This window comes from Pan troglodytes, chromosome 16 (assembly GCF_028858775.2).
Source record: "Pan troglodytes isolate AG18354 chromosome 16, NHGRI_mPanTro3-v2.0_pri, whole genome shotgun sequence".
NCBI classification, from domain to species: domain Eukaryota; kingdom Metazoa; phylum Chordata; class Mammalia; order Primates; family Hominidae; genus Pan; species Pan troglodytes.
In genome coordinates, this window is record NC_072414.2 from 23,279,708 (window position 1) to 23,293,294 (window position 13,587).

General features: G+C 56.0%; 1 protein-coding gene across 1 annotated transcript in view; it reads left to right on the plus strand.

Annotated features, from left to right (window-relative positions):
- Nucleotides 1-203: 203 nt before the first annotated feature.
- The window catches only part of KLF13 (KLF transcription factor 13), a 51,064-nt gene continuing 37,680 nt past the window's right edge, over nucleotides 204-13,587 (plus strand). Inside the window, exon 1 of the mRNA XM_510269.6 lies at nucleotides 204-1,168. Within this exon, the coding sequence (XP_510269.2) occupies nucleotides 592-1,168 (577 nt within the window). The 5' untranslated portion in view covers nucleotides 204-591. The remainder of the gene's footprint in view (nucleotides 1,169-13,587) is intronic.

Here is a 13,587-nt window from a genome sequence, read left to right on the forward strand (position 1 = left end):
CCTCTGTCACGCCCCCTTGCCCAGGCGCGGGCACGCGACCGCTCCGTTCCGCCGGTGCGCGCTCTGGGGTCCCCGCCCCCTCCGCGCGCGCAGCTCCCCGCAGCCGCTGCCGCCTGTAACCTGCGCCGCCAGGATGTGGCTGGGGGCTGACGTCGGGTCCAGATGTGGCCCCGGCCCCGCCCACCCCCGGGGCCGGGCCGCCCACACGGAGCCGCGGCGCGCACGGCAGCTGTCCCGCCTGCCACAATGCGCGGCGAAGCTGCGGCCGCGACTTGGCGAGGTGGTCCCTAACGTTGCCGCTCGGCATCCTTAGAACCGGCCGCCCCTGACGCCGCGCGGGGACCCCAGTCGCCCGCGCGCCCCATGCGCTCACTCTTCGGTGCCCGGCCGGGCCGGCGCCTCGCAGACGCGGAGCCGCGCGGGTGACGGCACAGGCGGCTGCGCGCCCAGCCCAGCCCAGCCCAGCCCAGCCCAGCCCGAGGAGAGGGCGCGCCGCGCCCCCGCCCCCCGCCCGCTCTCCCGAGGCCGTGGGTGCGGATGCGCGGCTGACGCCTCGCAGCAAGAGCACCGGCGCCGGCCCCAGCCCGCAGCATGGCAGCCGCCGCCTATGTGGACCACTTCGCCGCCGAGTGCCTCGTGTCCATGTCGAGCCGCGCGGTCGTGCACGGGCCGCGGGAGGGGCCGGAATCCCGGCCCGAGGGCGCGGCCGTGGCCGCCACCCCCACGCTGCCCCGCGTCGAGGAGCGCCGCGATGGTAAGGACAGCGCCTCGCTCTTCGTGGTGGCGCGGATCCTAGCGGACCTCAACCAGCAAGCGCCGGCGCCCGCCCCAGCGGAGCGCAGGGAGGGCGCCGCGGCCCGGAAGGCGAGGACCCCCTGCCGCCTGCCGCCGCCCGCCCCCGAGCCCGCCTCCCCCGGCGCCGAAGGCGCGGCGGCCGCGCCCCCCAGCCCGGCGTGGAGCGAGCCGGAGCCCGAGGCGGGGCTGGAGCCCGAGCGGGAGCCGGGGCCCGCGGGGAGCGGCGAGCCCGGCCTCAGACAAAGGGGCCGGCGGGGCAGAAGTCGCGCCGACCTCGAGTCCCCGCAGAGGAAGCACAAGTGCCACTACGCGGGCTGCGAGAAAGTTTACGGGAAATCCTCGCACCTCAAGGCGCACCTGAGAACTCACACAGGTCAGTGGGGCGGCGCGGGCGCCCGGATCGCGCGGACGGGGTCGGCGCGAGCTGCCCGACCACGCCTCCGGAACCGCCGATGGGGCGCGAGGTGGGGGCCGGGCGGGCCGGGACGCCGGGGGCCTCGCCCCTTCCCCTGCAGCTCCGACCGGCGGCTGGCCCCGCGCGTCGCGCGAGGCGGGTCCTGGCTCGCGGAGCCGGCGCCCGCCAGGCGACCGCGCCCCCGCCGGGCACGCCCCCTCCCCGGGCGCGCTCGGGTGGGGCCGCGGGGGCGGATATAGTCATCTGGGCTGGGGGCGGGGACCCCTCCCGGCCGGGAGGCGGCGCGGGCAGGTGCGGGCGGCCTGGGTGTGGACCGCAGGCGGCACTCGTGACGGTGGGGCGCCCGGAGCGGGGGCAGGGGACGCTCTCCGGGGTCCCTCCTCGTTTCCTCCCCCGCTGCCCGTGCGCGCGCTCAGGAGGGGAGGGGCCGGCCCCGGCGCGCGGCGGGCGAAGTTCACGCAGGGACAAGGTTTCCTTCGTCACTCGGCACATTCTTCGCTCTCTTCTTCCTGTAATTTTTCCAGCGCTCTAAGGTTTAATTTGTCGTAACCAAAGTCAGCGGCGGCGCTGGGCGATGCGGGGGGCGGTCCCGGGTCCCGCTCCCCGCCTGCGGCTCTTTGTGGGAGCCCCCGCCCATCCGGCCCGGCGGGGGCGCGCCCGGCCCTAGGGCTCCTCGGCCTCGAGGCTCTCTCCGGAAAGGAATGCCCTGGCCGCTGCCCATCCTCCGTGCTGCCCTCTCGCCTGCCCACCTCTCGCCTGCGCACCTCTCGCCTGCCCTGGGCCGGTGCGGGGCGGGCGGCACCTGCGCCAGGGCGGGCGCTGAGCCTCCAGCCTGGGGATCACCGCCCGCCCCCGCCAGCCCAGCGGCAACAGTTCCCACGCGCGGCCCGATACTTTGTAGTTGATTCATCTGTGGCGGTTCCCTCCCCCCTTTTTGTTTCGTTTTTAACATAAAGATGAAAATATTTTAATGGACGGCAATCCTTCCCCATTTTGGTGGAAAGAATTGTATGCTTCCTCTGAGCTCACGTGAGTTCTTCTGTGACACTCACCTCTTCTACCTTGGGGGCAGGCTCAAAACCCGTCTACTGAATACTGTTGTCTTGTGACCAAGGGTGGTGATCTCTCATTTGTAAAATAGTTCACATAGTGATTAAAAGGCATAAAAAAGCTGCAGCCTTGGATACCCTAGAGCTGAAGGCCCCTTTTTTTTACCATTTGGAACTGAAAGGGCCCAAGGTCTGCAGGTGAGGCTTTCGGATCTCGGACTAACTTTCCCCCGGGAGGCTTTTGTGGCCGCCCCAAACCACGTGGCAGGTGATGGGGTAGAGGGTGAGAGCGGGGCCATTTCTAGGCATTCGGGGTCAGTTAAGGGTGTGGGGGCTCAGGTTGGGGGTGGGAGTCAGTGTGGGCTCAGAGTTCAGCTCGGGACGCGGCTGCAGGGTGGGTGTGGCCCTAGGGGAGGGGCCAGGCTAGGCTCAGCTCGGCTCCAGGTGGATCCTGAGTATCGGGTGGGGGCAGCGATTGGGGCGTGGCTGGGGTTGAGATCCGCTTTGGGGGATGATGCCCGTGCTGGGCAGGATACTTAATGTTTGGGAAATTTTTCTACGGCTCCTGTCAGGGTGGCCTGCCACTCGGCAGCACCGGTAGCGGGGAATTGAGGAGGGGGGTGGCCGAGGGGAGGGGCTCGCCGTCGTGGGCGGGGCCGGCTTGTCAGGGCCTCAGCCTTGGGATGTCTTCCTGGTGGGTTCATCTCCTGCTTCAGGCTCTGGCCCCGCGCGAGCCTCTTGACTAGAATATTGGCGCAGGGGCCCTGGAGACCCGGGCCTCCCGCTGTAGGTGGGGCCAGTTTCCTCGGAGCGCCTGGAAACCGAAGGCAGGCAAAAGAGAATGGGACCAACCCTTTGAGTGTCTGCAGTGTGCTACAGTGCTCGTTCTTGAAGCAGAGAAACTATTCCACCCTTCAGGTTGCAGACATCAGAAGTCCTACCTCCACGGTGGAAGCCGGCCTCCAAGTTGGAAGTGCACAGGGCTCCGGCAGCGGGGTGGCGGGGAGTTGGGAAGAATGCAGATTTCCGGGCCCCTGATGCCGACCTAGTACACACAGTTCCAGCCTGCAGTTGGGAGTGCATGTTACCGGTACCCCAGGTGACCCATTATGAGAGTTGAACTGCCCAGAAACCTGCCTCTGGAGGGAGTCTGGTTCAGCATCTGGTGGAGGGCACCCCTGGGAAGCCCATTTCCAGCCCCTTCCCAGGTGTGCAGAGCATAAGTAACTGGTGTTCCTCAAGGGAGAAGAGGAGCTTGCTGTTGGGGGAGAAAAGAGCATCTTGCAGAAGGGAGAAACCCAGGCAGGCCTCAGGGATGACTGAGAAGGCAGGCCACAAGGTGATGGCTTTGCTGCAGCCGTGGGCTCTGAGGTGTCCGTGGTTTGTGGGCCTCTAGCAGCATTGTGGGGTCTCTGCAGTCAGTGACTGAGGTCATGCCGGGCCCCGTACTCCATTAGGCTCGGGAAGGTGCCCCCGCCCCACTTCCCGCATTTCCAGGATCCACAGTAATTTCATGGCAGAGGGTGAATATCACAACCAGGAAGGTGGCCAGCTGCTCTGTGCTGTTCCTCTATGTGACCAGGGACCGGTTCCCAGATCTCCCTGCAACTTTGTGATGTCTGCCCTGACCACCTGCAAAGTCTTCAGGGAAATGAGGTCAAGTATGTGAAGACCCTTTGAGAAGTGCAAGGGTCAGCCTTGACTCTGGAGGCACTTGTGGTCCCTTGGCCGTGGCTCTGCTCTGATTTTCCACCCCCACTCTCTGAACAGCTGCATGCTAAGAGCTTTCTGTCCTGGTTAGCTGTGTAGCAGTGTGGTTTCCCACTCCCACTCTTCCAGGAGTTATTCTGTGGACACATTGGTTTCTGTCACATTTAGGTAATTGTTGATGTTATAACAATGCATAATAACACAAAACCGAGAAAAGCATCTTTGCAGCTCGTGCTACTTTATTATTTGGCCAATTAGAACTTCCGAGTCCAGACCTGGAAAGTTTGCTAAGAGGGGCTTAGGGGAGCAGCAAGACCAGGAGCAGATTTTCTTGGAACCTGAGGTGCTTTGATGCAGAAATTCAAGGACTCACCTTCGATAGGTCAGGCTGGGGCCCTCTTGAGGGCAGACTGGTTGCCCAGATCCTGCCTCTGGAGAGTCCTGCGTGTTGTCCTGAATGGGGAGACTTGGCAGGCCCCCAGCAGAATGGCCACTTGGTCTTTCTTGGCAGAGAGACCCTGAATGCATTTCTACCTATTTGTTCCCACAGAGAATTGTTTTCAAAACTGCTCTGTGCCCTGTTTTCCCTCCAGTGCTGGAGCCAAAACATCTCTCTGCATGCTGGGCCCTCTCTGGGTTCTGGGGGTCCCATGGAAAGGTGGGCACAGTGGCGTGCCCAGCCTTCCCTCCTGCAGAACCCGAGGCATGTTTGTGGTCACCTGGCCCTGTTTGGGGTGGAGGAGGGACGTAGAGTAAGATCACATTCTGTCAGCCATTTCCTGTGATAATTTGGGTGGGGTTCACCTGAAATTTATCTTTACCCACTGAAGCAAGGATTTGATCCTGACAGATTATTGCGACCCCTCCCCCAGGGCACACTCTGGCTTTAGAGACTTGTTTCCAAGCACACCGCCCCCTGGGCTCCCTGCAGGTCCTCCCTGATGCTGCTGCCTGGGAAAGCAGAGCAGAGGGCATCTGGCAGAGCAGAGGGCATCTGGGTGGGATCTCCTTTACCCAGGGCAAAGCCAGGCTTGTTGGTGGCCTGTGCTTTGTTCAGAGACACACACAGGCCAGTGGCTCAGCACGCCCACCCCTCCCTCTCATACCCTCGCTGTCCCAGGCTGCCAGTGGCCCTAGTTGTGAAACTCCTCAAACAATGCAGAAGTGTATGCAGCATGGGAGGTGCCAGCCTGCACCACCACCAAACCACTGTTACCCCACGTTGGTGTTTTTCTTTACAGACCTTCTAGATGGATTTGCACGTATGCATACGTGTGTGTCCACGTAGACATTTTGAAACATACTTAAATAGGATCCTAGCAAGTATCTCACTGCTGGCATTTTGTTCTGTGTGTTTGCTTAAATGAGGCATCTTCATTCTTTTTCATAGCCGCATGGTATTCCAAGATGTGGTTATATGGCTGCATTGTAACTTATTTACCCTTCACTTATGGAAAGGACAGCTACATTGCCTTTTTTTGTTTTTTCTGCTATTACAAGTTGTGTAGCAGTGGACTCTGGTGTGTGTGTGTCTTGGTGCAGAGGAGCTGGCATTTCTGTAGGATTGAGACCTAGTGGTGGTATTGACAGGGTTTATAAGTGTTGGTTAAATTTGTTGTGGAGTTACTATGTTATGTTTTTCAAGGAAAGAGACCACACTTGTTAGTCCCTGCTCTGAGGGAGAGACCTATTGTGTCGCCACTCCACCTTCTTGAAAATGTTTACTTCTCCCAGTTCTCCTTTTGCATGTGTGAGAACATTGAGAACGTTTAAAACAGTACCAGCAAAACCACTGTCACTCCCGCACGCCTGGTGGCTGGCTCTCTTGGCCATCTTCAGTTCTGGTTTTACAGAGATTGGAAAGTGTGTGGTGGGCACTCAGCCCTGGAGCAGTAGGATGGGGGCTGGTGTGGCGCCATCTCCACCCCCCCCCTTCCCCCCCTGCTGAAAGAAGGCTGGAAGCTGTGCTGCCTGAGCAAACTGATAGGACGCAGTTCATTAAACCAGTAGCCTGTGTCTGGGGCTTCACATGTCTGGAACACAGCAGAGATGGGGGCCTGATCCTTCTGAGTAGGTGCCCTGAAGCCCAATTCTCAAGCTTCTGACAGCCTCCTGCCCTTAGATCCTGTGTGCTCCCACTTTACACATAGTTTTAATCCAATTGGTTACTGGGGAAGGGCAAAAGACATGGATGGCAGCTAAAGGCAGGGGAAGAAACAAACCAGCAGGTTGTTAACATATGCGTGTGTAAGTGTGTGTGTTTAAATGGGTCATGAAGAAGCCCTACAGTCAACCAGCACTGGAACAAGCATGGGGCCATTTGTGGAGAGGCACATGTTTCTCCGCAGCAATCCCTGAGGTCTGCATGAGAGACCCTGGAATAATGAACACTCTAGCAGGGATCTTGAGATACCATGGCACTGTGAAGTGTGTTCAGTTTGTGCTTTCAGGAAGCAATTAAAATAGTTTTAAAAATAAAAACTTCTAGAACGGTACACTCAACTTTCACAATCCTAAGACTTCCAGACTGTTTGCTCTAGGGGCCAGGCATCGTTCTGTTTGTGTTAGTTTACATCAAGCTATCTAATCTTCACAAGGACCCTATGAAGTAGGCTCTATTATTAATACTAAATTTCAAATAAGGAAGCTAAGGCTCCGATGCCTTAGGAATCGTGCCCAAGGTCACACAGTAAGTGAGGGTGGAACAGGGATTGGAGCTGGGGCTTGAGCCTGGGCAGCCGCCCCCGAGGTGGGTGTACCTGCTGTGTCCTACTGCCACTCCTGTCTGGACCAGTGTTTCAGGTGACTGCAGGTGAGCAGGGCCCTGTGGTAGTAGAAATCTGGATGTCCCCAGCACACGGCTTCCCGCACAGATTTTTGCTGCTTCTTAAAGGTTGAGGGAGTAGTATAGTGAACACTCCTATACTCTTCCCATAGGGTCATTGGGTAATATTTTGCCACATTTTTCTCCTTTCCTCCTTCTCTTTTTCTTTCTAAAGAAAGAAAAATTAATTTTTTGTCTATATTTTTCTCCCTTTTCCATCTCGCCTCTCTCTTTAAATATTATATATTATCTGATACGCAGTCCATATTCAGTTCCCCTGGTGATTCCTAAAATGTCCAGTATAGGATTCAGGATCCAGTTAATCACACATTGCATTTGGTTGTCCTCTCTAGTTTCCCTTAGTTTAGGATAGTTTCCCATCTTTTGGTCCTTTATTATGTTACGCTGGCATTTGAAGGCCCAAAGCCAGTTGTCTTGTAGAACAACTCACAATGTGGATTGGTCTGATTGTTTCCCGTGATCAGGTCTGGTTTAAACAAATTTTGGTCCAAAATATGGCACAGGTGATACTGGGCACTTCCATCACCTCATGGGGGGGGGGGGCATGGGATATTAGCCTGTCCTACTGCAGGATCACATGGTTAAGGTGGGCGGCCAGGCTCAGCCCCTTCTGTCCACCTGGTTGGTTTCTACTCCATCTTCCAGCTTCCTTGACTGGAGAGATGTTGGGGGTTGGGTTCAGCTTTGGAAGGCTTTTGAAGTCAAAGGACCACCTGGAGGAGGCCTAGGTGCTCCTTTCCCCAAACAGACAAGACACCCTGATTTTCTTTTGAATGAAAATGGCTCCAGATGGTATTAATAGCCAGCTCAAGGGTAACTGTGAGTGTGTTCTTGGTCAGCCCACCTGAATGCCGGCCCTGTGGCCACAGGCAGCCTGTCTCCTAGGGCTGGGGAGGGCCTACGGCGGGTGACACTCTCTAAGTCCTGGTGAGTCTTTATGTGCTTTCAAGAAATAAACAAAAATTGTCCTAAGTCCACACACCTGAACCTGTTTTTCTTTCTTTCTTTTTTTTTTTTTGAGACGAAGTCTTGCTCTTGTCCCCCAGGCTGGAGTGCAATAGCACAATCTCGGCTCACTGCAACCTCCGCCTCCCGGGTTCAAGTGATTCTCCTGCCTCAGCCTCCCAAGTAGCTGGGATTACAGGCGCCTGCCACCGTGCCCAGCTAATTTTTGTATTTTTAGTAGAGACGGGGTTTCACCATGTTGGCCAGGCTGGTTTCGAACTCCTGACCTCAGGTGATCCGCCCACCTCGGCCTCCCAAAGTGCTGGGATTACAGGCATGAGCCACCACACCCGACCTTTTCTTTCCTTTCAAAGCCCCAAATGGGATTATTTTCTTGAGAAGTCAACTTCCTGTCGAGATGGGAATAAACTTTTCTCCAGCTTGGCAATTCAGAAGCAGCCACTGTGCTGTGTGGCTGATGTTGGGGTCATGGAGACAGCCACCAGTGCAGTCCTCGGGGTGGGAGATACTGAGTTCAGAAGGCTTTGGACACTTCTGGGCCAAAATAACAGAAACTCGAACTTGTTTTACTCTTGGCATCAATCGGGCACTGGGCACAGAAGAAATCCTCACCCAACCAAAAGCTCTGCCATTTGGCCATAAACACGTATGCCTCCATAGCCACGTACATGTGTAGAAACACATATGGGTGTGTGTGTGAGTGGACGTGGCACCCTGCTCATGCTTGCTGAATGGGGGAGCATCCACACCTGGAACATAGTGGCTATGTGGAACTTCTGATTTCTAGTTCAGTTTTAGATCTTAGGTCCGTCTTCATCCCCAGCAAATGTTACCAGCTGTTTGTGAGGCAGGCTTTTGGGGGAGACATGGAGTTTGTTCAGTTGAAACTAGGGCTGTGGTGAAGGGGCTATGCCTTCACACCCTGCTGCCCTGCCCAGCAGAGTGACCGGCTCCTGTGTCCTCCACACTGCTTCAGTTCCCCTCCTGATGCAGGGCCAGGCTGTGATCGCCATTTGCTGTTGGGCATTGTGTGTGTGTGTATGTGTGTGGGTGGGTGTGTGTGTGTGGTGGCGGGGCAGGGGGCGGGGGGAGGGCACAGCATGGCACCGAGCACCAGAAACACAGCCTTGACCAGTCCCTGGTTTTTACCAACATCTTTCTGGACAAACAAGACAGCACACTTGGCAGGGGGAGTATTCTGTTTATTGTTCTCCATTTTTGAAGTTCATCACACAAAAACACTTGCTAACCAGAAACTTGGCTGCACTCCATGGCCATTGGCCAGTCTGTCCCAAGGTGACTTGTTTGGGGAAGCACTGAAGCTTGATGTCTCAGATTAAATGTCCTTATGCTGGTGCCACAGGGGTGTGGCCTACTCTGCATGGATGGGTGACCCTGGGTCCCCAGGCACAGGGCACAGGCTCGTCTCCTTGAAGCTGGAGCCCACGCTGCATCGTGAAAGAGCTCTGCAAGAATTGAAGGCCCAGAGCAAAAATCGCTTACCAAAGAGCATGTGGCTCAGAGCCTACCTTGGCCTCCTGTCTCAGGAGAAGCTTCTAAAGGTGGAGTTGTGTCACGTGCTTGTCTCCTGTGAGCACAGGCCAGGTGGGAGGAAGCTTGGGAGTGGGGAGAGGATGACGTGGGCTCAGAGGAGCCACGAGCTTCTCCCCTGACCCCAGCGTACACTGGACACACATGGGAGGTGAGGTGATGCCTGAGCAGCCTGGCGAGTGGTCAGGGCCCTGGGTGGGGCCTCCTCATTCCCTTTTGGAGCACTGGCAGCTAATGCTTGGGGGGCCACCATCCTTTCCCGGTCTGGCCTCGTTGGGGGACACATCTGTCTTCCTCCTGGAGTAAGGAGAGCCTGTGAACAAAGCAGTGACCCCAAGACCTATGGCCACTGGGGATGGCAGGGGCCTTGTGCTTCCATATGTGGGTCCAAGCTGTGGATGGGGAGGCCAAGTGTCCTGGCATGTGGGAGGTGGTCAGGTGCTCCCTGGAGATCTAACAGGTATGCATGGGTTAGCGAGACCTGAGAGTCCTTCTTGGGCCACACCTAAGTATGTGCAGGGCCTGTGATACAGCCAGAATTTCTTCCTCTGATAAACTTCTCTGAGCCTTTCTACTTGTCTTTAACCCTTTTATTGTCTAAATGCTCACTAAAAAAGAAAAATAATAAAGGGAACTTGGTTTAGGGGTATTGGTAGAAGTTAAAGTTGATGGCAGAGCATGAATAGGGGTGTCTGCAAGGAATTGTTGGAAAAGAGATTGGAAATAGAGCGAAGGCGTATGTGAGTCTTAGAACCTGACTCCTTTGTTGACTGGGAGTGGGGCAGAGGGCATGGGTCCAGCAGGTCATTGGTCTCGGGTTACCAAAAAGGTTAAGGCTATTCACCTGGGCCACTGGCTGGGGTGCTGCTCAAAGCCAGGATCTGGGAGCCGGGGTCAGCACCTTGGGTGCACCTGGGCATCATAGCAACAACAAACCCCAACACATTTTCAGGGACCAGGGCGGATAAATGGGAGTTAATGACATGGTTCCCACACATCTGAATCTGGGATATGTAAATGTGACACACAGTCTGAGCATTTGGCAGGCTGTCCATGGTCTTGCTTTGCATAGTTTGGCCTATCTGCTCTCCAGACGTACTGCCCTGTTGTCCTCACCTGCATGACTGTCCATGTCTGGTTTGTTTACTCGTCATTGAAGGCATCCACAGGGGTGCCATCTGCGCCCGTGTCCCTCTCCCACTAGGCATGCTAAGTGGCCTGCGGCAGGGCAGGCAGGGACTCAGATTCCCTCCATCCCATCGCTGAGGTCTTACTTCCTTCTTCCGCCCGCCTTACACGTGGAAGGTTTCTCCTGTGCTTGTCCACCAGTTGTTGTTTTTGTCTTCTAGCATGGATGGTGTGGCAGAAGGAGGCCTTGGACAGCAGCACGTTAGGACCCACAGGGGCTCTGGCCCCTTGCAGCTGTGCGTTCTGAGGGAAGATGCCCAAGGTTTTATTATCTTTTCCAGAGTGCCCTTTTTTTCTGCTTGCATGGCAGGCCGTTTCTAAAATTACAGTCATAGGTTGCTTAATGACAGGGGTGCGTTCTGAGAAGTGTGTTGTTAGGCAGTTTCGTCCTTATGTGAACATCATAGAATGCACTTACTATGCACACCTAAATGGCATAGCCTACCGCACACCTAGGCTGTATGGTGTAGCCTCTTGCTTCTAGGCTGCAAGCCTGTACAGTATAGTACTGTCCTGAATACTGTAGGCAACTGTAACACAATGGTAAGCATTTTGTATCTAAATATAGAAAAGGTACAATTAAAATGGGGTATCGTCTTATGGGACCAGCCTCTCGTCCCACGTGGACTGTCATTGTTTGAAACGTCATTATGTGGTGCATGACTGTACTTTGCTACTTGGCCTAAGGTGCCAGGGCATTCTCTGGGTAAGCCTGAGGGGCTTTGCAGGATACCATCTTTTATCAAGGTTGAAATTAGTTTTAGCACTTTATACTGTGTCCTCTTTGCGGCTGACAGAGCAGGAGCCTGTCAGTGTCTACTGTCACAGGTGTAGAGCTGCTGTGTTGGCGAGCAGGTAGGTGGTTTTCCTGAATTACTGTCAGGCTTTAGAGTCTTACAGGAAATACAGCCTTGGCTACTTATAGCTTGTGATTTGAAGTTTCCCTAATGATGGGCTGGGTAGTACACTTCAGCAGTTTGCTTTGGACAAATTGTATCATTCTTAAGTTCACTCACTTTAGCCTTTGAGAAATTTCTAAGTTTGTTTCCCTGATCTTCCTAGTTGCCCTGGATTATGAGCCAAGCGTTTGAATTCCTTTGCACATCTAGCACTGCACATGGCCTTGGAAGATGGACATTTATGTGAGTGTGTGCATGTGTATGTGTATGTGTGTGTGTATATATGCCCATATTTGCAGCATGCGTGTATGTGCTTGTGTATGCGCATGCACACGTGGTCAGCCATGCAGCCAAGTCTCAGAACAGTCGTTCCACTGGAAGTAACCCAGTCTTGAGGCATCTGGCCAGGTGGTGCGGGCTGCAGCACAATGTTTGTTTCTCCCAGCCCTATGAACCCCAGTGGGGCTGCATCACTTAAAGGCTGGTCTCTACAAGAGCAGGGTAGGAAGCAGCAGTGTGTGCCCAGCCGTGGCTGTGTAGGCAGAACCAGCCTTCAGGATGGAGGGTGGGACCCTGGAGCCAAGCCAGAGGGTGTGTACCCTTGGTCCCTGATGAGGTACTCCATATTGGGCCATTCTGCCCCCTGGTCTCTCTGCTCCTCCTCTGCAAACCAGGGGGGCCAGCAGCCTGCTGGGATCCTGGCCCTGGCCGGGTTAATGGATGGGAACTGAGCTCCTTGGCTGCCAAGCTGAGGTTCAGTCTGGCCCCATTCTCACTTCCTCTACTCCCCCTTGTACTGTGGGATCTGAGCATTTCTTTAACAGCCTTCAGGGGTTTCCACCCCTCAGGACAAGCAGCAGGTGGGTATACAGGGGAGCAGACCCCAGGGGGGCCTGAGGAGGGAGGGCGAAGGCACCCCTCCTTTGTGCTGTCTGTAGCTGCTCATCCTGGGAGACACTGTGGGGGAGGCTGTGGCTTCCTCCTTCCGCCCTCTGGGGATGCCCTGGCGGCCTGTCCCTTGGGTGTTGGGAGGAGGTGGCTTGGCTGACTGTCCCTGCTCATGGTCAGGGTCCTCCTACACAGCAGAACTGGAGGTAAACACTGGGTTGCCTTGGCAACTGGGCTGTGCCATGGCTCCAAGTGCTCCTGGCTAGAGAAGTTCCCATTGTCTCAAGTTTCTAGGATGGGTTTCTATTTTGGTTTTTTTTTTTTAAATTAGCAAGAATGACTAAGATACCAAAATGTCTGACTTGGTTTCTATAATTTCTTAATAAACATTTGTCTTCCCTTTATAGGAGGAATGTTTTAGTGATTCATTGACTTTTCTTTTAGACGGTGGCAAGGCCCTGGTGAGGCAGTGCGGGGGCAGCACAGAGGGCCCCCCACTGCCGACAGCTGGCACGGGAGGCTGGGAGAGCACTGGCCACGATCCAGGGACCAGGCGTGCTTACGTAGACACCACACCAGGATTTTATTGGCTTCGAGGCTAATTAAGTTCCATGGAAAATTTTGGGGAGATGCCTCTCCCCTGTTGGGTGTTCAGATACCCACAACTGGTGCTTCCAGAAGCTGTCTGAAGGCTGATGCGTCTGACTGAGCCCGAGGAGCGCCCTCCCACCCAGTGCTGGACTCTCCCGCCAGAGGCCTGGCCCCCTCCCTGCAGGTCAGGGCATGTGCTTGTTTATACCTTGTTGGTGTTTGCTGTTAAATTCTAACTGCTCACCTAGGTAGCCTGGGCTGGCTGCACCCAGTGGATGTCCTCCCGCCCCCCGCCTGCTGTCTCGTGGGAGTGCCCCAGGTGGCACTTTGCTGTGGGAGATGCAGCAGCGGGCTCTCGTGCAGGCCTGGCCCTTCACCTTGGATTTCACTGGGCTTCCCTGCTCTGCCCACCCATGGGTTATCTTGTAAAGAGTCACCTGCCCCATGGAGGAGCCAGGTGAGGATCCAGGGAAGTGGCTTTGTTTATTTTACTGTCAGTAGGGCTGACCCAGGTTGCCCTGGTGGGTGGTGTGTCCTGTGAGCCTCTCTGCCTCTAGGCCTGTTTCCAGGGTCTCGTCTTCGTTGTAGGCCTGCAGGTCTATTTGGGTCCCTTCTCACGACTCAGGCAGGCTGAGGATGTACCCAGTTGGGCTGGGCTGCCTCATGGGTCCTCTCTCCACTGCCCTCATG